The sequence below is a fragment of the Canis lupus genome, chromosome 10, assembly GCF_048164855.1.
Source record: "Canis lupus baileyi chromosome 10, mCanLup2.hap1, whole genome shotgun sequence".
In the NCBI taxonomy this organism is placed as follows: Eukaryota; Metazoa; Chordata; class Mammalia; order Carnivora; family Canidae; genus Canis; species Canis lupus.
In genome coordinates, this window is record NC_132847.1 from 4,428,121 (window position 1) to 4,453,831 (window position 25,711).

Genomic DNA, 25,711 nt, shown 5'->3' on the forward strand with positions numbered 1-25,711 from the left:
AGACATAGAGAGAGACGCAGAGACATAGGTGGAGGGGGAAGCGGGCTCCCTGCAGGGAACCGGATATAGGATTCCATCCTGGAACTCTGGGATCATGTCCTGAGCCAAAGGCAGACAGACTCTCAACTGCTGAGCCACTCAGGCGTCCCTACAGCTTCCCCTTTGTTGCTAGACTCCTTGAAACAGTAGTCTACACGCCTATGTTTAACTTCCTGTGTACTTTTGAATAGACTGCCACTTAACTTTTGTCCTGACCTTTAATCCAAACTGGTTTTGCCACCAGTGTTTAAAAAAAAATTATTACATTTCTCTTTAAAAATTGAAAAAGTTGTATATGTTTAGCTCAATGATAGAGTATAAATATATATGGAGAGAGGTTCAAAATTGCCCCATCCTCTTTACATTTTATGTTCTACTTTCCTGATAGGATTACTTGATTTTAAAGCCACTTGCATATTCTTTCTCACACCGTCCATGTTCATACTACATATGAAAACACATACTTATACATGAGGTGTACAGAAATTGGTTTTACGGTAATGAGCACATGCCTTATACATTATTTTGCAATTTGCTTTATTTATATAACAGTACATCATGGAAAATTCTGTAGTGTATTAGCTGTAACTATAGTTCATCATCATCATTTTTTTTGATGTAGTTCATTATTTTAGGCAGCTGTTTTAATATTTCATAATATGAATGTACCAAGATTTATTTAACCATTTATATCTTTGGACACTCAGATTGGTTCCAGACTTTCCTTTTCCACCACCATAAACAGTGTTGTAATAAACATCCTTGTGTATATATCCTTATATACTGGCACTCTTATTTCTAGAAAGAGATTTCTGAAAGTAAAATTATTGAGGAAAAAGAGTGTATCTGTTTTTAATTTTTTTTTTTATTTATTTATTTATTTATTTATTTATTTATTTATTTATTTATTTATTTATTTATTTATGATAGTCACAGAGAGAGAGAGAGAGAGAGAGGCAGAGACACAGGCAGAGGGAGAAGCAGGCTCCATGCACCGAGAGCCCGATGTGGGATTCGATCCCGGGTCTCCAGGATCGCGCCCTGGGCCAAAGGCAGGCGCCAAACCGCTGCGCCACCCAGGGATCCCTGTTTTTAATTTTAACAGATTTTGCCACTGTACTTTTTCAAAGAGCTGAAATGATTTATATATATTTCTATAGTGTATGGGGCTGTTCATTTGTGTATTCTTACCAGTATTGTTTGAAGCTGATTTAATTGCCAAGCCTACTATTTAAATTTTACACAAAAATCTGAAATTTTCTCTATATTTCATGGTTGGCCCCCTTTTTGGGTGTGTATGAAATGCTTGCATCCCATAATTTGACAACACTGCCTCCTACTTTTTATGTTCTGCATTAGAGCCTATATTTTAATGGTCTCTTTTATATATATGGCTTATATATTGGTGTTTTATGGTCTTCTCTTGATCCATTTTTTTCCCTCTTCCTTTCTTTCCCTTCTTTTTTTTTTTTCCTCTTTGTTCCTTCTCTGTGTTGTACTCTACTAGGTACTGGAGAGGCACATGTAGTTTCCCTGAAAGCTCTCATTTATGTCCTTGGCTTCTGCTTTCTTTTTTATACTCATGACTCCTGAATCTTTATTTCCAATTCAAACTGTTCTCCAGAGCTTTGGGCTTAGATGTCATATAAGCAGCTCATTTCTGATATGTCCCAAGCTAAATATTTAATCTCTTCTACAAAATCTACTCATGTGTTGCCCATTTTAATTAATCATACCATCAACCTAGTCACCTAAGTCACAAACCTATCTTTCTTTTTATAATGTTCTTGGATGATAAGATACATAAGGCAGCTGTGCTTCTGCTTATGATTCATATTTCTGGTGCCTAGCCTGATGGCAAACACATGATAAGTAAGTACACACTGGAAAAAACAAGCAAATGAACAGTCTGTAACATAAGAGTTGGAATCATATTTATTTATTTATTTATTTATTTATTTATTTATTTATTTATTTATTTTTAATTTTTATTTATTTATGATAGTCACACAGAGAGAGAGAGAGAGAGAGGCAGAGACATAGGCAGAGGGAGAAACAGGCTCCATGCACCGGGAGCCCGACATGGGATTCGATCCTGGGTCTCCAGGATCACACCCTGGGCCAAAGGCAGGCGCTAAACCACTGCGCCACCCAGGGATCCCGAGTTGGAATCATATTTAAAGGACAATATGATGAGGATAATTTGCCTTCTGGAATTGCTTTTGGATTTTATACTCAGGTTCATTAACTCATTCAGATCCATTACGTCATGGTATTTGTTTTATTTTTTTATGTGCATTGTCTCTAAGATGCAAATTGACTCTTTATTCCTATTATTTAGTACAGGGAAGACCATTTGAAGTAAAAGAAATGTTTCTGGAAGACATCTTAAGAACTACTGGGTACACAAACAAAGAAATGTTAAAATACAAAAAGGAAAAACAACGAGGTAAGCTTTTTATCAAACAAATATAAAAGATAACTGAGTTTTTGGAGTCTTATACTATGGAGGTACAAGGACACTTGAAAGTGTTTTTCCTTTGTATATAATTGTATAATATTATATTAGAATTCTGTCTTAAGCATACTCTTTACATTGTGGTTTATGCCCATAAATTATAATCTGTAGCGAGGAATTGAAAGTGGATGCCAGAGTTGAGGAGGAGTGTGTCTGTCTCCAAAGATGCAACAACCACTGTTATAAGGAGGCAGAAGAGTATGTGCTGCTGCATATATAATATGCCACATGTGATAACAGTGTGGTATGCCCCAGCATAGCCCCAGAGTGGGGAGTGAGTGGGGAGAATTGAAAAGGGTAGCATGTAATAACAGGCTCATCTTTGATACAAATGTCAAGTCTTCGGATCTTGATTTTTTTTTTTTTTTTTTTTTTAGAGAGAGTGAAAAGAGTGAATGCAAGTGGTGGGGAGGGGCAGAGGAAGAGGCAGAGAGAGAATCCCAAGCAGTCTCCATGCTAGGTGTGGGGCTAGATCTTGTGACCCTGAGATCATGACCTGAGCCCATAGCAAGAGTTGGACACTTAAACAATTGAACCACCCATGGACCCCTCAAATCTTGATTTGTTAATGACTTATATCTGTACTTAGAATTTAGCATTATTTGCCCATTAATACATCCCTTATCATGACTTACACTATATCTCAGCTTTTGAGTTAGGATGAGATTCTGTTTTGCTGACTTTTCACTACATTATTCATGGTAGAAGATTTGGTGGCTTCAAGCTTTGATTCCTTTGTTTAGTCTGTGTGACCTTGGACGAATATCTTAAGTTCTTTGGATTCTCTACTTGAAGAAAAGCAGTTAGCAATGCCTATTTCACAGTGCAGTGCTGAAGTACAAATAGTATGCACATCGTAAAACTAGTAGATCTCTAAACTTCTGAAGGTGAAAATGGTATATAACTTTTATCTCCAACAACTGGCATGGTGGCAGAAGTTCAATACATGGTTCTCTACAAAGTGCTCTATAAAAATTAGTCATTGATTTAAACATTGTTTATTGTATGGCTAAAATACTATTCTTTGAATTTGGACTTAGAAGAAACTTCTCACTAATAACAAGAAATAGATGACGTTTTTAAGCAGTTTCATGTGTCCTTAAGGTTCAACACAATACATTTTACTGAATGTTTCTCATTAATGTGTTTTGAAAAAGTAACTTCACAATAAGGCCAACTTTTTTTTTTTTTTAAGATTTTATTTATTTATTCATGAGAGACGCAGGGAGAGAGAGAGGCAGAGACAGGCAGAGGGAGAAGCAGGCTCCACTCAGGGAGCCAGTCACGGGACTCGATCCTGGGAACGAGTCCTGAGTCCCCAGGATCATGCCCCAGGTTGAAGGCAGAGGTAAACTGCTGAGCCACCTGGGCTGACAATAAGGCCAACTTTTAAATATTTTCAGATTCACTTAATTTTCTTAAAGGAATATATTCCCTAAAGTGAAGGATTTTCTTACTTTTTTTTTTTTTTTTGTTATTAATTTAGAAGAGAAACAACAAAGCACCCTTACGGAATGGTATTCAGCTCAAGAGAATACTTTCAAGCCTGAATCTCAGAGGCAGAGAACTGTTCCAAATGTGACTGAAGAGTATGATTTATTGGATGATGGCGGTGATGCTGTCTTCAGTCAGTTGGTAAGACCTCATTGGTTTCACAATGATATTTTGAGTGAAAAACGTACTTTTAAAGAACATGTTATGAGATTATAATTGTTACTGTATTATTTACAGTGTAATTCTCTTAGTTTATCTTAGGCTACAACATATTTTTCAGAACAACTTTGTAATGTACCTTTTTTGGGATAGATAATGCAGCATCTTTTACTGTTTTCTTCTCAGTTTAAATTATTTCAATATTTTCTCTAAATTTTTTGGAGAGGATAGTTTATAGATCTTATGCATATTTATTATTATTGCCTGATATTTTCTCATCTCAAAAGTTTAAGAACCTGTGAGCTAAACAATGTAAGATAAACTCAAAGGAAATCAAGAAAATACTGTTGATATTAGAGCACATAACCATGGGATGCCTGGGTGGCTCAGCGGTTGAGCGCCTGCCTTTGGCCCAGGGTGTGATCCTGGAGTCCCGGGATCGAGTTCCATGTCAGGCTCCCCGCATGGAGCCTGCTTCTCCCTCTGCCTATGTCTCTGCCTCTCTCTGTGTCTCTCATGAATAAATAAATAAAATAAAAAAAAATAGAGCACATAATCAATACTGGTGTCATTTCTACCACTAACCAGCTGTGTGACTTGATAAAGTCAGTTCACCATACACCTCAGTCTCTTCTTTGCTCCTTTTCTTTTTTTCTATTTTGTCAGAGAATCTTTTACAAATGAAATGTGCCGTAGAAGCCATGCTTGTTCATCCTCAGTGTCCACCTCCATCCCTAGTTGGGGCCTCTGCTACCTTGGGTTTCATGGAACCCGTTTGAAAAGTGGAACTAGCTGGTTGCCTAGGTTCCTTCTGGTCTTTAATTCTGGTTTATAATTTTTTTTAAAAGATTTTATTTATTTATTCATGAGAGACCAGAGAGAGAGGCAGAGACATAGGCAGAGGGAGAAGCAGGCTCCATGCAGGAAGCCTGATACAGGATTCGATCCTGGGACTCCAGGATCATGCCCTGAGCCAAAGGCAGATGCTCAACTACTGAGCCACCCAGGTATCTCTGGTCTAGAATTCTTTAAAAGGCATCAGTGATTAGTCTGATGCAAAATATTGCTGCGCTTGTGCACTTTTTAGAAAATTTAACAGTTTTGAGCATGAAAAAGTACATAAACAGATATGGTTAGAGTTCTAATGCATCCAAATAAACTATACATGTTTTCAAAAATGCTTTTGAAGAATATTTAAAAGTTGTTTTATAGTATGGGGAACATCATTTGGTTCATTGAACAGCATTTTGACTGTTAGTGTTTCTTATGCCTGGCTGTACATGAGCATCACCTCAGGAACTTTTAAGGCCCTATGGAATCTGGTCTCCATCAGTAGAGGTTCTTTTTTTTTTTTTTTTTTTTTTTTTTAAGATTTTATTTATTTAATCATGAGAGACCCAGAGAGAGAGACATAGGCAGAGGGAGAAGGAGGCTCTCTTGCAAGGAGCTTGATGTGGGACTCGATCCCAGACCCTGGGATCATGCCCTGAGCCGAAGGCAGACATTCAATCACTGAGCCACCTAGGCGTCCCAATCAGCAGAAATTCTAATGAATTTGCTCTGGGGTGGGACCTGGCATAAGTGTTGAAAAACACAAGTGATGGTCCCTCTGATGTGCAGCTAGGAGTGAGAACTACTGCTGTACAGGTATATTTAGCAGCCTTCTGCCAGAGCACATTTGGTTAATATTTTGACCGAATCATACTCCTTTGTTTATAAACGCATTTTCAGATAAGAGATAGATATAACAAGATACCATATTGTAAGTGGAGTGTTCATGTTGAGATGAGAGACTTTTATGTCAAAGCCTGTGCTATAAAATATGGTTAGTAGTTTTTGTGGTTATTATGGTTATCTCACATTCTTTGCACATAAAGGTTAAGCTGTCATGTAATTTATACTCTTTGCTTTTTTTTTTTTTTTTAAAGACAGAAAAAGATGTGAATTGTCTTGAGCCATGGTTAATAAAGGAAATGGATGCTTGTCTCTCTGACATATGGCTGCATAAAGATGTTGATGCCTTTGCTCAGGTCTTTCATCTTATTTTAACTGAAAATGTTAGTGGTACGTGTAATTTCTTAGAACATATTTTTATTACACTTATGGTTATTTATGGGGGAAGTATAGTTTAATTCAAAGTATATTTACATTTTTTGTTCATAACCAATAATTTGTTCTTTTGGAGTATTTATTTCAAATGGATAAATTAGGATCTTATTAGTATAGTAGAATAAGTAAATATTGTGTTAAATTGGGGATTTTTTTTTTTAAGTAAGTTCTACACTCAACATGGGGCTTGAACTCATGACCCTGAGGTCGAGTTCTGTGCTCTACTGACTAAGTCAGCTAGGTGCCCCTAAATCTAGTGATTCTTAATCCAGTTGTCTCCAGAGGGTTATATGGGGTCTGTGAATATATGACAGTTATGTGCAAAAGTATTTTTATGTATATGTCTTGTGCATATAAATATATTCCCCTTTCCTCCCAAGGGAATATCTTGGAGTTTGAAGAAATTTGTGATTTTAAAAAAGGAAGGAAAAGAAAGGTTGATAACTTTGCTCTAGATTTTATATTTAGTATGTGGAGAATTTCAGCGTAACTTTAGTTATGTAATAAGCTCAAGTACTAATTCACGTGCATATGCTTTATGTCATGTGATATGTTTTCACTAATGACATACTCTAATTTTATTAGTTGATTATAGTGGATTTTGGTAACCAAAGGTCAGTTTCAGATCCCTGAGGCTTGTAGGCAGAAGACAGAATGAAAGACCACAGAAGGTCAGTACTGAAAAGGATTTGTACTGAAAAGGATTTAGATGTCAGCTAGTTTATCCCCTCACTTAAATTTCTCAGCATTATTATTATAATTATTATTGACCATTCCTTTCTTGAAACATTTTCTTTAATTAACCTCTCATATTCCACGCTTGAATTATTTTCTTCTTTCTCATCTCCCCAGTTGGAACTTCTTGGATTCTTTGGCACAATTTTCCCCTTTTTTTCTTGACCTCTAAATATGGAATAGCCCAGGCCTCAATTGCTACGTGTGTTGCTTTTCTTTACACTTACTCCTTACGTGGATCTCATCTAGTCATAGTTTTCAATACTTGTTTAAAACGACTCCTAATTTTACTGTTCTAGTCCTGACCTCCCTGCTGACTTGAGTCACCTGCCTGATCACTTTGACATCTCCCACTGGATATATATTAGGGGAATAAAACTAGATATGCCCCAAACAAACCTTCTCACTTCCCTCCCAACCTGCCTTTTTCTTAGTGTTTCCTTAGCGTTCATAATCAGTAGTAAACTTCTTTAAAAATGATGTGCTTGACCATCACAGGTCTCCTGAAACTGAATTTTCACCTAGTTACTGAGGCAACAAAATATAAAGTCATTTTTAAAAAGATTTTATTTATTTAGTTAAGAGAGAGAGAGAGTGCAAGAGCACAAGCAGAGGGGAGGAGCAGAGGGAGAGGGAGGAGCCGAGGGAGAAGGAGAAGCTGGCTCCTCGCTGAGCAGCAAGGCTGGCGAGGGGTTCAATCCCAGGACCCCAGGATCATGACCTGAGCCAAAGGCAGACACTAAACTGACTAAAGCCACCCAGGCACCCCATAAAGTCATTCTTTTTTTTTTTTTTTTTTAAAGATTTTATTTATTTATTCATGAAAGACACAGAGAGAGGTAGAATCATAGGCAGAGGGAGGAAAAGCAGGCTCCATGCAGGAGGATCCTGATGTGGCACTTGATTGCGGAACTCCGGAATCATGTCCTGAGCCAAAGGCAGACGCTCAACTACTGAGCCACCCAGGTATCCCGTCATAAAGTCATTCTTTTTTTTTCTTTTTTTTTTTTAAATTTTTATTTATTTATGATAGTCACACAGAGAGAGAGAGAGAGAGAGGCAGAGACACAGGCAGAGGGAGAGAAGCAGGCTCCATGCACTGGGAGCCCGACATGGGATTCGATCCCGGGTCTCCAGGATCGCACCCTGGGCCAAAGGCAGGCGCCAAACCGCTGCGCCACCCAGGGATCCCATAAAGTCATTCTTGATTTTGTTTTCATACTCCACATATAATCCATTTGCAAGTCTGATAGTTTTACCTTCTAAATAAATCCCAAGTCAGACCCAGTCTCCCTTCCTTACTGCTGCCACTCCAGTCCGGGCCAACAGTTTTTTCCCGGGGATGATTGCAGTAGCCTATTAACTACATTTATTCTTATGTTCTCATAGTGTATTCTCCAGGGAACGATCAGATTGGTCCTTTAAAAGAAACAAACAAACAAACAACTGGATAATGTTGCTTCCCCTCTTTCCACTCTCTGATGGCTTTCACTTACACTTTGAATAAAAATCAGAGTTCTTTCCCTGTGGGGTCTCTAACTGCCTTTTTGATCTCATCTTCTACTACTCTGTACCATTTGCCACCATTACCTTCTTGCTCTTCACATATCAGCACATTCCGATCTTGGAGTCTTTGCTTTTGTTGTTTCCTGTGCCTGGAATGCCGTCCCCACAAAATGATCCTCTGGCCCAACATCTACTTCATGTAGGTTTCTGCCTAGATCTTGTCTTCTCAGGAAGGCCTCTTTGGGGTCATTTTACTGAAGTTGTGCCCTTTACTCACTCTTTCTCCATACCCCACTGTATTATTCACTATTGTACTTTCATTACTTGACAGCATATCTTTAAAATTTGTTTTACTCTGTTTCATTCACTAGGATGTAAATGGCATGAGGGAGAAACCTCATTTGTTTTACTCCTCCCCATCCTCAGAATTTTTGTAGCAAGTGCCCAATAAATATTTGTTGAAAAATGATACAGATTTTAAGCATCTTACCAAACGATAATCTTTTTGAACATGGTTAGTGATAGGCAGCTCACTACCTTTCTTCAGGATATTTTTTTCAAATTTGGTTTAATTGTTAATTTTTTATAAAAAGATTTTATTTAATTATTCATGAGAGACAGAGAGAGAGAGAAAGGGGCAGAGACACAGGCAGAAGGAGAAGCAGGCCCCATGTAGGGAGCCTGATGCGGGACTCGATCCTGGGTCTCCAGGATCAGGCCCTGGGCTGAAGGTGGTGCTAAACCGCTGAGCCATCCAGGCTGCCCTAATTGTTAATTTTTAAAGAGATTTTTAAAAACTTAGTTATTTGAGAGAGAGAGAGAGAGAGAGAGAGAGAGAGAAAGCACCAGCAGAGGGAGCAGCAGGCAGATGGAGAGGGAGAAGGCAGGCTCCATGCTGGGCAGGGAGCCCGATGTGGGGCTTGAACCCAAGACCCTGGGATCATGACCTGAGCTGAAGGCACTTAACTGACTGAGCCACCCAGGTGCCCTCTAATTGTTAATTTATTTTATATGTTATGAGGAGTGAAGTGAAATCTGTCTATATAGCTTCTACCATTTTCTACCTTTGCGGTGATAATGAGAGATTTAGTATCTGTTTATACCTGACAGACCTTCAAGTATAAAGATAGTTGTTTCTGCTTTCTTTGTTTTCTGGGCTGACCAGACCTGACTTCAGCTGTTTGTAATGTAAGATGCTATTTTGTCCTTCTGCCCTTGTCTGCCTTCTCTGATTATGTTGAGTTTGTCCCTTTTACAAAGCATCTGTCCAATCCTGAATGTTAGCTACTAGCTTCAGGTACAGTAGGTCAATCAGCCTAAAAAACCTCTACTCTTTATCTACATTAATTCAGCTTATGGTCAGTATAGCTCTTTGCCAATCATATTGTCTTATTGAGTCATATTGCCTTTGAAACTTCTAGTTTTTTTTTTAATATGTGATTTTATTAAATGAATCCCCCCTATCATTTACTTGTTCTGATTTTTTTTTGATTTTAAGATTTTCTATTTATTCCTTTTAAATCTCATAATTAGATTTGTCCCTTTGCTTTTTCTTTTTCTTTTTTTTTTTAATAGGGAGAAGCATCACTTATATAGCATGTAGACAACCTCTCATTTAACTTATCCTGAAACTGACATTGTAAGTGGACAAGTTTGATTGAGATTATCTTGTCCATTTTTTATGATAGTCACAGAGAGAAACAGAGACACAGGCAGAGGGAGAAGCAGGCCCCATGCACCGGGAGCCCGACGTGGGACTCGATCCCGGGTCTCCAGGATCACGCTCTGGGCCAAAGGCAGGCGCCAAACCGCTGCGCCACCCAGGGATCCCCTGCTTTTTCTTAATAACTTTTTTTTTTTCAGTTTTAATTGTTACCTAATATATTAATAAACTTTCTCAGTTTATGAACTCAAGAGGCCTGAGTCAATGACCAAGTGCTATGTACCCTAGAGGATGCTTTAGGTCAGTATTTGGGTGTGGTTGTTCAGGTGGTTCATACATCTACTTTTTTTTTTTGTTTTTTTTTTAATTTATTTATGATAGTCACAGAGAGAGACAGAGAGAGAGAGAAGCAGAGACATAGGCAGAGGGAGAAGCAGGCTCCATGCACCGGGAGCCCGATGTGGGATTCGATCCTGGGTCTCCAGGATCGCGCCCTGGGCCAAAGGCAGGCGCCAAACCGCTGCGCCATCCAGGGATCCCGGTTCATACATCTACTAATATAACAAACCTCTTAAGGAAACAAGCAAAGCTCTTTTGGCATCATGTTCTTTGCAAATGTATTTTTGTTTCTGTTGATTTACTTCTTATTTCAGCATATCAGTCATTGAAAAATTATCTGTATTTTAAAAAGTAATTTTTTGTATTTTGGAAATGTGGACATTTGTTCATCTGCAGTTTTCTAGCAGTTTTTTTTTTCTTCCCAAAGAAAAAAAACTTAGCAATCTTAACTGAAAGTTAGGAAAATTTGAACTCTGAAGCATGTTGGTTGCTTTAAAATATTTATGAAACATTAATGTATTATTCTTGACCTTCCTAGATATTTCTTTAGTGTAATGCTAGGCTATTACTTTGATGTCATCATCCTATGGATCCAGGCCCCTCATCTTTTTTTTTAATTTTTAAAAATATTTTATAATTTCTGCACCCAGTATGGGGCTCAAACTCACAACCCATGATCAGGATCACGTACTCCACCGACTGAGCCAGCCAGGTGCCCCTGGGTCCCTCATCTTTATAAAAGTTTCACTGGACATTTTCTAGAGTGCAGTCTTCTAATGTCTTAAGCTATGTGAAGTAAACGAAAATGTTGTGGTAGCTCTTTGAACAGTTACTGACTTCCTGTCTTTTTGTTTCTCTTCTAACCTCTCAACTCTTTTTTTTTAAATTAAAAAAAAAAAATTTATTTATGATAGTCACACACACACAGAGAGAGAGAGGCAGAGACACAGGCAGAGGGAGAAGCAGGCTCCATGCACCGGGAGCCCGACGTGGGATTCGATCCCGGGTCTCTAGGATCGCGCCCTGGGCCAAAGGCAGGCGCCAAACCGCTGCGCCACCCAGGGATCCCCTAACCTCTCAACTCTTAATTGGCACCAGAGTTGAAAATACTTCATGTAATCTAGGTTACCTTTGGCTTAGTAGGTTTCTTTTTAATGCCATCAGTTTCTCCATATGATCCTGTGGAAGCAGCTGGTAATTAGTGAGACTTAGTCATTTTTTGTCATGCTTACTGTCCTGCCATCTATTCCTGCATAACAAATGATTCCCAAACTTAGCAACCTAAAATATTTATTACCTCATGTTGTTTCTGAGAAGCAAGAATCTGAGAGTGGCATAACTCAGTGGTTCTGGCATCTAGTGACTTATAAAGTAGTAATGAAGCTGTTGTCAGGACCTTTCATCATCTGAAGGTTCACTGGAGCTGGGAGATCTGCTTTCACGAAGGCTCACTCGTGTGGCTGTTGGCAAGAGGCATCCCTGCTTTTGGCTGAAGGCCTCACTTCTTGCCCTCTGGACCTCTTCATATGAAGGGCTGGCTGTCTTCTTCCCAGGATGTGGCAGCTGGCTTCTTTTAGAGTGAGTGATTCAAAAGAGAAGGAGAAGAAGCAAGCAGGAGGCTGTAGGTACCTTTTAGAGTGAGTTACTTAGTGTAGCTCATACTCAAAGAGAAGGGAATTAGACTCCACTTCTTGAAGGGAGGAGTAGTAAAGAATTACTGGATTAAAAAAAGATTTATTTACTTGTTTTTTTATTTTATTTTGTATATATTTTATATATATATTTATATATATTATATATATTTATGTATATATATTCCTATATATATATATATTTGTTTTTTTAGAGGGAGAGAGAGCTATGCAAGCAAATACAAGTAGGGGGAGCGACAGGCAGAGGGAGAGGAGCTCCTCTCCATGGAGCAGGGAGCCTGATTTGGGTCTCCGTCCCAGGACCCCGGGATCATGACCTGAACCAAAGGCTGATGAACCAAACTACTGAGGCATCCAAATTATTGGATGTTTTAAAACACCCACATGTAGTCATACCCACCACATGTAGCTCAAAATATACATACACATTTTGGTTCTGTTCTCCAAGGTCATCAACTGAATATTCAGTTGAAGCAGTAATTCTCATGTAGTGAGTACAGGTCATAATCTTTTCAGACCTTTTTAAAAATATGTGTGCTTGGCCATCCCAGACCTTCTGACCCTGAATCTAGGAGTGAGTCATGGCTCTCTGTGCTTTCAGAAATAAGCCTGAGATAATCCTAAGTCCTCCTCTCCCCTGTAAGGACCATTGACTTATATTAATAATGGTTACTGTGTTTTAAACAATGAGGATAATTGAGTATCTATGGAAAACTGCAATTTCCCATTTGTAATTATCTTAAATTTTACTGCAGAGGTTTTTATTTTAGTGATGATTTCTTTTTGAAATCACCAATTTTGTAATTTAAGCAAACTAGTGCTAAGCAATTATATTTCATTTCTTGAGAAATATATTTTAGGAAGGAAATTAAATTCAATGCAACTTTAATTATTTTTCTCATGGAGGGCTTTTATGGGAAGTAAACTTTCTGCCAATATTATTTCTGTTAAGCATCTCAGAAAGTAACAGTCTGGAATGATGGGGGAATAAAAGCAAAACAAAAGAACAAAAAAAGTGGTCTTGAACTTTGCATTTGTACTTTTAAGCATTCATTACCAGTTACTGATGAACATTAACTTTTTAATTCTTTAATTATATCTTGTCATTCATTTATCAAGACAATATCTAGGCTTAGGAAGATTATTTAAGGGTTCTGCAAGTTACTAGCTTTCTTCTTCTGTTTTAATTGTCGTGGTGAGCTTAAGACAGCTGAAAAACTATCTTTCCTTCTCCTGTCTTCCAAATGATAGCTCCTATTCCATTCTGTTTATGCTAAAAGCATATTAATAACAGATCTCCTGGGATGGTCTGAGGCAAGGATTATGTAATACTATTATCATATAGTTGGGTGAAGGAGCAAATCTTAGGTTAATTCTTTACACTCAGTTTTTCATTTAAATTAAAAAATTAAAATGGATGAAAACATTTTGGAAATATGACCTATCTTTATCTTTTCCTTGCTTTAGTTGATTACAGGCATAGTGAAACCAGTGCAACAGCTCTGATGGTTGCTGCAGGACGAGGTTTTTCAAGTCAAGTAGAGCAGTTAATTAGTATGGGAGCCAACGTTCATAGTAAAGCATCAAATGGCTGGTAATTTAAAACTACATCTGTTCTTTGTGTATCTTTGTATACCTACACATATCATTTTTTCTTATGTTTGTCTTTATATTAAAAGCTATTCTGTGATAATTGCTGGGTTATTTTTAATGGGTGAATGAATAATTTGACTAGTTTTATGATTTTGAGAACATAATTTCTTTAAATTTGATCTCTTTGAATTTTGGCAGGATGGCTTTAGATTGGGCTAAACACTTTGGACAGACTGAAATTGTGGATCTTCTAGAATCTTACAGGTAAAACTTTATACTGTGCTAATTAACCCTAACTTCTTTTTTAAAAGCTTATAGCCATGTAAATTATAGAATATAACAAGGTAGTCTCTAGTTTCTTATCCAGAGGTTTTCTTTTTCCTTTTTTTGAATTCTAAGAGATTTTTGTCTGAAAAAAAAAATTTTTTTTTTTTTTGGTAGGGTGCCAATAAGATCCACTGTGCTATAATACTTTATTGCGAAAAACAGGAGGGGGTTTTCAGTTAAACACGGTAGATGCATCACGTAATTTATTTTTGCATTTTCCCAAAACCTCATTAAATTGGTAAGGAAGAAATAGAAACTGTGCAAGCTAACCAAGTCAAAGAGATTGGAAGAGGACATAGCAACTGATAGAAGATAACGAATAAATTTTGGGTAATAGAAGGCTAATGGATCAGTAGTGTTTGACTTAGCCGAGCTAAGAAAACAGTGCCTATGGAGGGAATGCCAATGAGAAACAAACTCATTTTAGGTTCTTAGAGGCTCATTTAACTACTTCTGAAGGACAGTGAAAGAGCCAAAAAAGAAAAAAAACCCAAAAAACCAAAAACCCCAAACTCACCCAGCATTTTTTTTTTTTTTTTAAGATTTTTAAAATTTATTCATGAGAGACATGGAGAGAAGGCAGAGATATAGGCAGAAAGAGAAGCAGGCTTCCTCGCAGGGAGCCCGATGTGGGACTCAATCCCGGAACTCTGGGATCACACCCTGAGTTGAAGGCAGACGCTCAACGGCTGAGCCATCCAGGCGTCCCCCAACCCAGCATTGATTGAAATTCCCTTTGAGGAACATTTAGTTCTAGATTCCCACCTCCCCTGCCATCAGATGATATCTTTTCCCCACCTTGGCAGGAAGTGGGAAATTTATTAAATAATTAAGCCCTGGAAGCTTTGGACTTGGGGTTACCAGGCACGGTGGGAGAGTAGGAGTGGGGCATCAAACAGAAAAGTCTTCTTACAGACTGAAGGTTGAGATATCATCCACTCCCTTCTGTTGCTGTCCCTGTCATCTTTTCCTGTTTGAAGCTTTTGTTCTTCTGCAGAAAATGTGAGAATTCTTTTTTGGGAAAATAGACCAAGCCTAGGGAAAAGAATTAGTTATAGAAGATTTGGTATTCCTTCTGTGAAATGACCATCTTTTTAAGCCAGATAGCCCAACAGTCCTCACCTGTGCACATGGAAATTTTTTGTGCATTCTCTTTAAAGATGAACAGACTGCTCAGGATTGGCCACCAGGCATCTTTTTTTTTTTTTTTTTTAATTTTTATTTATTTATGATAGTCACACAGAGAGAGAGAGAGAGAGTCAGAGACATAGGCAGAGGGAGAAGCAGGCTCCATGCACCGGGAGCCCGACGTGGGATTCGATCCCGAGTCTCCAGGATCACGCCCTGGGCCAAAGGCAGGCGCCAAACCGCTGCGCCACCCAGGATCCCACCACCAGGCATCTTTGAGGGGAAAAAGCACCTACAATCAAACAAACAACAATAGCAACAAAAAACCTAGAATTTGGATAGACTAAGCATCGATAACTAGAAGAGAACTTAAAAAACTAATAGAAAATATTCATAAAACAGAAACAATGTGTTATAAAACAGGAACAAAACACTTCTCTTTGTTCAAATTTTATCTTCAATGAGGGCTACCTAAATTTATCTTGGGGGTGTAGTGTACCTCCTTTTGCTATTGATCTATTATATTTTTTCTTTTGTCTGTAGGACCTGCCACCCTCTGAATAATTATATACTTTTTTACTATATTCATTGGTTTAGTATCTCTCTCTTTGCTCCACCCGAAGCTCCTTGTTGCTTTTGTTCAGAGGAAGTGCCTGGATGTAGTAGATATTCAGTGAATATTTTTTGAGAGACTGAATAAATAAGAAAAAGCTCTTACAAATAAAGATATGATAGCAAAAAAAAATTCAGGAAAGTGTCAAGATAAAGTTGAGAAATTTGCTCACAAAGTAGAAAAAAGGGCAAGAGATGGAAAATTGTAGAAAAAAAGACATTTATTTCCTATATATAGTTTACCAGGAGGCTTTAGAGAATGTGTTCCACAAAATTGAGGAAGTAAATTAAAACAGGAAAACAGCAACCCTGCATAGGAGGTCGTGAAAGAAATGCTCAGTGTGCCAGCCCAGAGCAATGTGACTCTGATAGCTGCCCGCTAGGCCATGTGTCCTAAGAGAGCTCTAGGCGGGGGAGGGCCCTGAGCCCCAGATGGGGATGGGGGTAGGGGGAGGATCACCTGATGTTTCTGACCATAGTAAATAGGATTTATGAATCTGTTGGAGACTTTGGGAAGAATTAGCGGTAAGTACATGGAAAACTAAGCAAATCAAAATTAGATAGTAATTACTTGAGGAAAACCAAAAAGAAGAAAAAAGGAAGGGAGGTGTAATCATAGTTTGCTCTTGGGCTTTGGCTCAGTGGTAAGTAATGTTTATGTAGTGATAAATAATAAAGGTCAAATGAAGATATAATAAAAATTGTATGGACCTGTGTGGGTGGAAAGTATCCGGGAGTGGAGGTGGTAACCAAAGTTTTCATTAATAGAGTTTCACAGAGAATGACGAAGTTGTTAAATCAGTAAATGGCAGTAGATGCATGTTGCTTGGAAATATGGCCACAAATACCAAAGGAAATGGCTAAAAGGATTGGAAAAGTTCCTAGGCAGTGTGGCTGGGTATGGAGAGAGGTTTTTGTTGTAACTTCTATAAAACCATTTGTGTATTAACACTACTTACATATATTATTTTGATTAACCATTCTTTAGTTGATAAACATTTGGGTGGTTTCTACTTTTTGGCTGTTAGGAATAATGGTATGAACATTTGTGTACATCAGTTTATATATCTAGGAGTGGAATTCCTGGGGCACCTTGTAACACTGTTTAACATTTTGAGGAACTGTCACATTGTTTTTCAAAGTGGCTTCACCATTTTATGTTCTCACTAACAGTGTATGATGGTTAGAATTTTTCCACACCCTCTTTAACACACTATCCTCTGTCTTTTGATTATAGTCATCTAATGGGTGTGAAGTCTTTCTCATTTTTTTCTAAGATTTTATTTATTTATTCATGAGAGACAGAGAGAGAGAGAGGCAGAGACATAGGCAAAGGGAGAAGCAGGCTCCATGCAGGGAGCCCAACACGGGACTCGATCCCCGGACTCCAGGATCATGCCCTGAGCCGAAGGCAGATGCCCAACCGCTGAGCCACCCAGACACCCCTCTCATTGTGGTTTTGATTTTCATTTCTCTGATGAGTAATGATGTTGAACATCTTTTCAATGTGCTTATTGGCCATTTGTATATTTTCTTTGGAGAAATGTCTTTGGATTGTGTTTTCAAAAAGCACTTATTGACAGGTTTTACTTTGAATATAGTACTGTAAACCAAAATCTGAATTGTAGCTAAGGCATTAAGTGCCACTTACCCTCCTTAGGGCATATTCTAAATTTGAAGGACATCATGGGAATCATTGACCTTAAAGGATTACTCTTTTTTTTTCTTTTATAAGATTTTATTTTTTCTTGAGAAACACAGAGAGAGGAAAGACATAAGCAGAAGGAGAAGCAGGCTCCTCACAAGGAGCCCAATGCAGCACTCGATCCCCAGACCCAGGATCACACCCTCAGCTGAAGGCAGACACTCAACCACTGAGCCACCCAGGCGTCCCTAAAGGATTACTCTTTTTGATGAAAATTGAATTGATCTTTTCTTTTCTTTTTTAAGTGCTTCACTGGAATTTGGAAATCTAGATGAAAGTTCTCTGGTTCACACAAACGGAAGTGACCTCAGTGCAGAAGACAGAGAGCTCCTGAAAGCTTATCATCATAGTTTTGATGATGAAAAAGTAGACTTGGATTTGATCATGCACCTTCTATACAATATCTGCCATGGTTGCGATGCTGGTAAGTAAGTACTGTCTGAAACAACTGGAACAACAGTGTATATTTCAATTTCAAAATTAATATTTTACGTGTACAGATTTTTCAGAATTCCATTGGCAATATTGAATAAATCATCTCTTATGTGTCATAAATATTAGTTTACTAGTATTTGAAAGCACATGATAGAGTTCAGTATAGCTAGTTCTGTTGATTGGTTCTGATTTGTAAAACCAGAGACTTAATATTAAAAAAAATCCTTCTTCTCCAAGGTGCAATATTAATTTTCCTACCTGGATATGATGAAATTGTTGGATTGAGGGATCGCATCCTGTTTGATGATAAACGATTTGCTGACAACACACATAGGTAACGGGTAAAGCCCTATATTTGTTATTTTAAGTAACAGATAGGTACCATAGTGTATTTTCCCTTTCAATTGTCAACAGATACCAAGTCTTTATGCTTCATTCAAATATGCAAACATCTGATCAAAAGAAAGTATTAAAAAACCCACCTGCCGGTGTTCGAAAAATAGTAAGCTTCATAAAATCTTCTTTTGTCCATTTCATTAGTCATTGGTTCTGTTTTCATATTAACTGTAATGTAACATCCCCTTGCAGATCCTTTCCACCAATATTGCTGAAACCAGCATCACAGTCAATGATGTTGTCTTTGTTATTGATTCTGGTAAAGTGAAAGAGGTATGTATGGATAAGTTATATTTTGTTTAAATGAAGAAGGTTAAGGTACATTCTAATAAGTGCTTTTATAAGCAGAATTCACTTCAGTGGGAAAATTTCTGATTCTGCATGAATATAATAGTAATTGTTGATTTCTCTAAAGTGAATATTTTAGCTTAAGCAGTTCAGAATATAGGATCTAATTGTAATTAATTATACAAATTAAATATTAGGAAGAAAGTAAAGGATTGGCTAGTTAAACTGTGAACATTTTATGCACAGTGTGGGAATTTGATTACATGTTTTATATGCTTTCCTTCTTTCCTTCTACACGTGGGCATGGACCATGACGTTTTGTTCAGTGTTAATCTCCAGTGCTCCAGGTGTAGTAGGTATTCAAAAGATATTTCTTCCAAGAGAACCGTACTGAGACAGCATTAACAATCAAAACCAGAGATCATCAAATTACGGTTAGCAGCCACATACATGGCCCAGTACCTGCTTTTATAAACATAAATTTCAGTGGAACAGTATTATGTTCACTCTTTCCTATTGTGTATGGCTGCTTTCACATGGCAGTGGCAGATTGGAATATTTGCAACAGAGACCCTCTACAAAGGCTAAAATATTTACTGCCAACCCCGATATAAATAAAAGCATTTATTTTCCTTTAGAATTGGAATGCTCAGCAATTCTCGATACCCTTCACTTTGGCAGATCCTTTCACTGAAAGAGTTGATAGTGATAGAGGTGGTCGATTTTCAAGGAAAGATACTATTTATGTTGTGGAAAGCAAATGATGTCGGTTCTAGTGGATGCAAATGATCATGTTTTAATGTGAAAAAAATTGTTAATTGCTTTATGATGTTTTCAATGTAATTTTTAGTAAATCATGGTTTAGAAAATGATGGTAGAGTCAGAAGTTATTTTACATACAAAATTAACAAATGTGACACTTAAAACTACATAAGTAGCATCTTTTCTAAAAATCCCATAATTAAACTATAATGAGAACACATTTGTATTTGCTCTAAATAGTTGTTTTATGAAAGGGAAAGTATAAGTCACTGAATGATTAAGTATATATTCTGGTTAGGAATGCATCCTTTAAAAAAAATAAAAAAATAAAAAAAAAAGGAATGCATCCTTTTATATTATTATTTTTTTAAAGATTTTATTTATTCATGAGAGACACACACACACACACACAGAGAGAGAGAGAGAGAGCAGCAGAGACCCAAGCAGGGGGAGAAGCAGGCTCCACGCAGGGAGCCTGATGTGGGACTTGATCCCGGGTCTCTAGGATCAGGCCCTGGGCTGAAGGTGGCGCTAAACCGCTGAGCCACCCAGACCGCCCAGAATGCATCCTTTTAAAAGATTTCTCTAATTTTGGCTTTAGATTGTTTTGGCTTTAGATTGTTTGAGGAGATATGTGGATAATTATGGTTCTTTCTTACTTTCTCTTTTATAACATTCTGGATAGGCTAACTGCATTAGCAGCTCAGGGGGTAGATGGAAAGGATTAAAAAATTTTCACTTTGGGAATAGGATTGGTTCAGTGATTACTGTTATCCTTATTCCTCCAGGTCAGCTCCCTGGCACACTTTTAGAACCTGTCTCCCTGATCACTCCCATTCCTTGTGGTGATAGAAATTTGATAGGAAATGACCTCAGGAGAATGGATCAGATTTCTTTAGTCTTGATGTCTATGAGTACTGACTACTATTATCCAAGTGTAGCAGAGAGAAACAAATAGCAGGACATGGAACAAGGAAGTTTTTGCAGCTCTTCTGAGTTTATTTTTCATTCTTTTTTCTCAGAATGTTTGTAACCAGAGATCTGGTTTTTTTTTTTTTTAAATCAGTACCTAGTCCTAATTAGTACCTGTGCTAATTATCTGATTGGGAGAGGCTTAAATTAAACTTGGAATGTCAAAATATATTCATAATATTTCTTGCTATTTCTTATTAAGCACCTTTTATAAAAGTCTTACCATGTTGATAACTTAAATGTTACAGAAATCCTTTGATGCACTGAATTTTGTTACAATGTTAAAAATGGTGTGGATTTCCAAAGCTAGTGCTGTACAACGAAAAGGCAGGTAATGTATATTTAATGTACATTTATTCACTCAATTGCTTGTAAGATGGAATCATTTTGAAATGTATTACATATTTAACATATATTCCATATTCTGTAAGATGTTAAAATTTTCATATTAGTCTTAATTCTTATACCATTTTTACAAGTCGAGCCATTTTAATACTTTTTTTGAAAGTTGAATTCAGTTTATGTTAAACATTTTTGACTACTATAGTGTAACTTCAGAAGATGTAAGAAACTTAAAAATCAAAATGAAAATGAAAATCTTTTAAACATTTGCAATATAGGACAAAAGGCTAATTTCTGTTTTATGTAAAAAACTCTTTATTTATTTTTTTTAAATTTTATTTATTTTTGATAGAGAGAGAGAGAGAGAGAGAGGCAGAGACATAGGCAGAGGGAGAAGCAGGCTCCATGCAGGGAGCCCGACGTGGGATTCGATCCTGGGTCTCCAGGATCGCGCCCTGGGCCAAAGGCAGGCGCTAAACCGCTGTGCCACCCAGGGATCCCTAAAAAACTCTTTAAAGTCAGTTCATAAAGACCAATACATTAACCTCACATATACCACCTCATATATGCCAAAATAAGTGCAAATTAATGAGGTAATATTTTTTGCTTATCACCAGATTGGCATTGATGAAAATGTTTAATAGTACTAGAATAGAGTTGACAAAAGTTGGGCCAGTAAGCTTTCATAGTTTGCTGATGGGAGTGTAAATTGCTGTGACTTTTTCAGAGGATAGTTTGAAACTGTCCAAGATCTACCCTTTGCAAGTGGATTCCACTTCTCATAATTTATCCTGAGTATACTTGTGCATGTGTGCAGAGATGTGTTTAAGAATGTTTTCTGCAGCACTCACTGTTTGTAATAGTGAAAAGTCTGGAAGTATTGCAGTTAAATAAATTATGCTATAGCCACACAGTGGTATACTAGATAACTGTTACCAAGGAAAGACGTATATATGTGTATTTTAAGTGGAATTGGTTTTCAGAATATATTGTTAACTGAAAAAAGTAAGGTGTAGAGCATGCAGCTATAGTATTTCTGCTAACTATGTATGGATATGTATGTTTATATTTAGGGCAGAAATGCATTGTCAGATTTGAGAGAAACATTGAAAAACAATTGTTGACTCTGAAAAGGAGGATTTTTGGGGCTCTTTAAAGGAAGGAGATTTCATTTTCTTTTTCTTTTATTTTTTTGTAGTTTGGTTATTTTAGTACCTGCATGCATTACTTTTTCTTCTTTTTAAAAAAAGGGAAGATTAGAAAGTATATTTTTCAGTAATTATTTGACTGATTTTTTTGCATTTTAACTAATAGGAAAATGTCAGATACTGACCATAAAACTGTGCCTTATATGCTGAAGATTGTGGATGCATTATTTCTGTAATTTATAATTTCATAGAATGTTCCGGAGGGCTTGCTGTCACTGTACCAGTTGTTTTCTTATGACAGGGTGTGCCTTGATACACTAGGTAGATTTATAAATCTACTGTTAATAGTATATTATTATCAGGGATTAAAATCGGAAATTGTAGAAGTTTTCCTTGTCATCTTTTCAACATATTTTTTGACAGCAATCACTGTGCAAGTGTTAGGAATGCAGTGATAAATAAGCTGTAATCTCATGAGTAAAGTTTGAGGTGAGAAGAATGGTGCAGTCTGTCTTGGAATCCAGTAAAGTAAGCAGTTTTAATAGCATGTGATTTGTTGTATAATGCTTCTAGAGGAGTGAGGGTAAAATCTGAGATCAATACGAGTAAACAGGTGTCGTGGAAAGGTTTTTATGGCAGAGGCAGGGCATACACAAAAGCCTACAGGCAAGAGTGAGCAACAGAGTTATTTGGATGGGATTTAGTTTAGGGGAGAACAGTGAAAAATGAGCAGAAAGAAGTAAGTTGCGGTCAGGTCCTTAAGGACCATTTTATGTTCTCTCTTTCTCTCTTCTTTTAATAAAACAAGGATGGCATGATGATTGTATTCTTTCAGCTCTTTGAAGAATGAATTGGTAGAGACAAAATGAATGGGAAGAAGACCCAGGAGAAGGCTCTTTCTTTAACAGTTGTGTTTACAATAAGGGAGAGATGACAGTATGGATTATTATAGTGGTGGTAGAAATAAAGTGAATCATTCATTCAGGAGATATTAAAGGGAGCAGTATTGGTGATGATATGGCCAGAGGTAAGGAATAGTGCAGAGTCAAGAATGTCATATAGTTCTATCTTAGAAACTTTTGTGGATGGAGGTGCCATCATCAGGGAAAACGGGAATAGTGGTTATGTTGGGGAGAAGAATGAAATTTTGATTGTGTTGAGTTTGTGTTGGCTGGAAAATCCAAGTGGAGCTAAGAAGCTTCTGAAGTAGAGGTGTAGGGCTAGGATGAAGAGATCTCAGTGGATGGAAATTGAAGTCAGGAGGATAATTATGATCCCTTTAGGAGAGAAGATAGAGTAGGGAGCAGAGGGCCAGGTTCCAGCCTCACAGGCACATCAACATTTAAGGATTGGCGAAGTATAGAAAGGTCTCAGAGGACTGGATAGGAGGGAAAGGTGATGGGTTGATAGTGAGGAAAGTACTGATGAAGGAAGCAGTGGTCCAGCGTCTAATTTTGTAACTTGTATCACAGTGTGTTGTAGTTATATTTGCCAGTCTGATTTGTGAAGGTAGGGATATTTCTGAATCTCCATCACTTAGCATATTCATCCTTGCCGTTAGTTGATACAGTGACTATGGGGGAAATAAGAAGCTGCTTTTCTTCATTATATTTTTCTGCTACTTCCCAGAAAATGATACAAGTCTCTGGTGATGGGAAATGCCACTCTGTTGGAGTTGTGTAATGCTTACTTTGCACAGCTCTGAACAGCGGGCCTGAGTGCAGTGCTGTGTCAGCTTAGTAAAGCTGATGAAATATAAATAACTATGCATTTTTTCATTATTTTGACTCACTTTCAAACGTATGTCACTGTAAAAATTTGCTTTTATTATTACCCTAGAAGGTATATCAGGTCGATATCATTAATGAGTTTTTATAAATCATTATAAATGATGAATGAAGTGCCTTCTGGGATGATTCAGGACACACATCACAGTAGGGATTCACACACAAATGTCCTGACACTGGTCTATATTATTCTGTCTCTGAAAGCACACTGTTTTCAGAGTTGCCTTGGTCTAATCTTTATCCTTCTTTGAGTCTTAATTTTTTATTTCACTTTTAGGGCAGGGAGATGCAGACCTGGAATTTGTTTTCGGCTGTTCAGTAGACTCCGATTCCAGAATATGTTGGAATTTCAGACTCCAGAACTTTTGAGAATGCCATTGCAGGTAGAAATTTACTAAACTCTAAAAGACTATTTTTAAGGGTAAGGGAGGAGAGGGACCATTTCAAGATAATACCAGTTGGACTTTTAAATTATCAGTTCATAAAACAAAATTATAAAATGTATATGATGGGAGGTGGTTATGTGTTTAATTTTTTTCTAGATAAGAAAGTTTAATCCATTAGCCTCCAAAATTTTATTTTTAAATTATTAATTAATTAATTAATGAAAATATTTTATTTATTTATTCATGAGAGACACACAGAGAGAGAGGCAGAAACATAGGCAGAGGGAGAAGCAGGCTCCATGCAGGGAACCCAGTGCAGGACTTGATCCTGGGACTCTAGGATCACTCCCTGTGCCAAAGGCAGATGCTCAGTTGTTGAGCCACCCAGGCGTCCCAGCCTCCAAAATTTTAAAGAATGACTTGAGTGCATTTAAATTATGGTACAGTTTATAGATATGTTGTTTTTTTAAAGAATGCAACATTTTAGAAATCTGACAACCACATAGTGTTCACCTTTCACATTCTTACTGAGGATTAGAAAACAAATTCTTTAAGGTCCAAAAGATAATACCAAAATCTCAGTTTAAGATGCTGAGATTTAACCTTGGTAGTTTGGAACTGAGTCCACTGAGATTTCCTGTCTTTTTTTTTTTTTTTAAGATTTTAATTTATTTATTCATGAGCAACACAGAAAAAGGTAGAGACACAGGCAGAGGGAGAAGCAGGCTCTTGGAAGGGAGCCCGATGTGGGACTCGATACCAAGACTTGGGGACCATGCTCTGAGCCAAAGGCAGACGCTCAACCACTAAGCTACCCAGGCGTCCCTCCTGGTCTTTATTGTTTTGCTTTACGTTTTCTGACTTCATGGAATAGCCAGACATTGTAGTTTCTAGTAAAAACTACTGGGAATACATTAATTTGATTCTCTGGTGTACTGAGCTAAATGCTGGCTTCCAAACCTTTAAAGATTTTATTACTTTATTTGAGAGAGAGAAAGAGAGAGAGAGAAAAACTCTAAGTAGACTGTGTGCTGAGTGCAGATCTGATGCGGGACTCAATCTTGTGATCCTAAGATCAGGGCCTAAGCTGAAATCCAGAGTCAGATGCTTAACCGACTGAGCCACCCAGATATCCCTCTATAGTTCATTTTATTTTTTTTTGAAAACAATTTTTTTTTGTTTTTTGTTTTTTGTTTTTTGTTTTTTGTACATTCATTTTAGTCAGAGACTCTGCTAGTCTGTTTGGGGACTCTGTTTCCCGTGATTGCTTTGAAAGTCAAAACATAAATTTCAACATTTCAAAATTATTTGCTCTTCTTCTTTACAGGAACTTTGTTTACATACTAAGCTGTTAGCCCCAGTGAATTGTCCTATTGCTGACTTCCTAATGAAAGCTCCTGAACCCCCACCAGCTTTAATTGTAAGAAATGCTGTACAAATGCTTAAGGTTGGTGTCTTCATAGTTTTATTTTACCTATTTTACTTGAAATTTAAACAAAGTGAAAATACATCTTAACTAATTTTGTACTTAAAAGGATTATCTTAAATAATCATGGGCTTTGAATAATACCCTCATGGTAATTATAGTAAAACAGATATAGTTCTTTTTTACAAAA

At 37.2% G+C, this 25,711-nt stretch overlaps 1 protein-coding gene across 5 annotated transcripts in view; it reads left to right on the plus strand.

The window, feature by feature from the left end:
* YTHDC2 (YTH N6-methyladenosine RNA binding protein C2) overlaps nt 1-25,711 on the plus strand; it is a 77,140-nt gene that overhangs the window by 19,715 nt on the left and 31,714 nt on the right. For all 5 annotated transcript variants that reach the window (XR_012037667.1, XR_012037668.1, XM_072840583.1 and 2 more), the window contains exons 8-19: nt 2,381-2,488; nt 4,044-4,192; nt 6,139-6,274; nt 13,682-13,808; nt 14,006-14,071; nt 17,825-18,003; nt 18,252-18,348; nt 18,429-18,516; nt 18,603-18,683; nt 20,681-20,763; nt 23,987-24,092; nt 25,423-25,542. Coding sequence is in view for 3 of the 5 variants with exons in the window: in XM_072840583.1 (XP_072696684.1) it covers nt 2,381-2,488; nt 4,044-4,192; nt 6,139-6,274; nt 13,682-13,808; nt 14,006-14,071; nt 17,825-18,003; nt 18,252-18,348; nt 18,429-18,516; nt 18,603-18,683; nt 20,681-20,763; nt 23,987-24,092; nt 25,423-25,542 (1,340 nt within the window). In the remaining 2 variants the exon portion in view is untranslated. The remainder of the gene's footprint in view (nt 1-2,380; nt 2,489-4,043; nt 4,193-6,138; nt 6,275-13,681; nt 13,809-14,005; nt 14,072-17,824; nt 18,004-18,251; nt 18,349-18,428; nt 18,517-18,602; nt 18,684-20,680; nt 20,764-23,986; nt 24,093-25,422; nt 25,543-25,711) is intronic.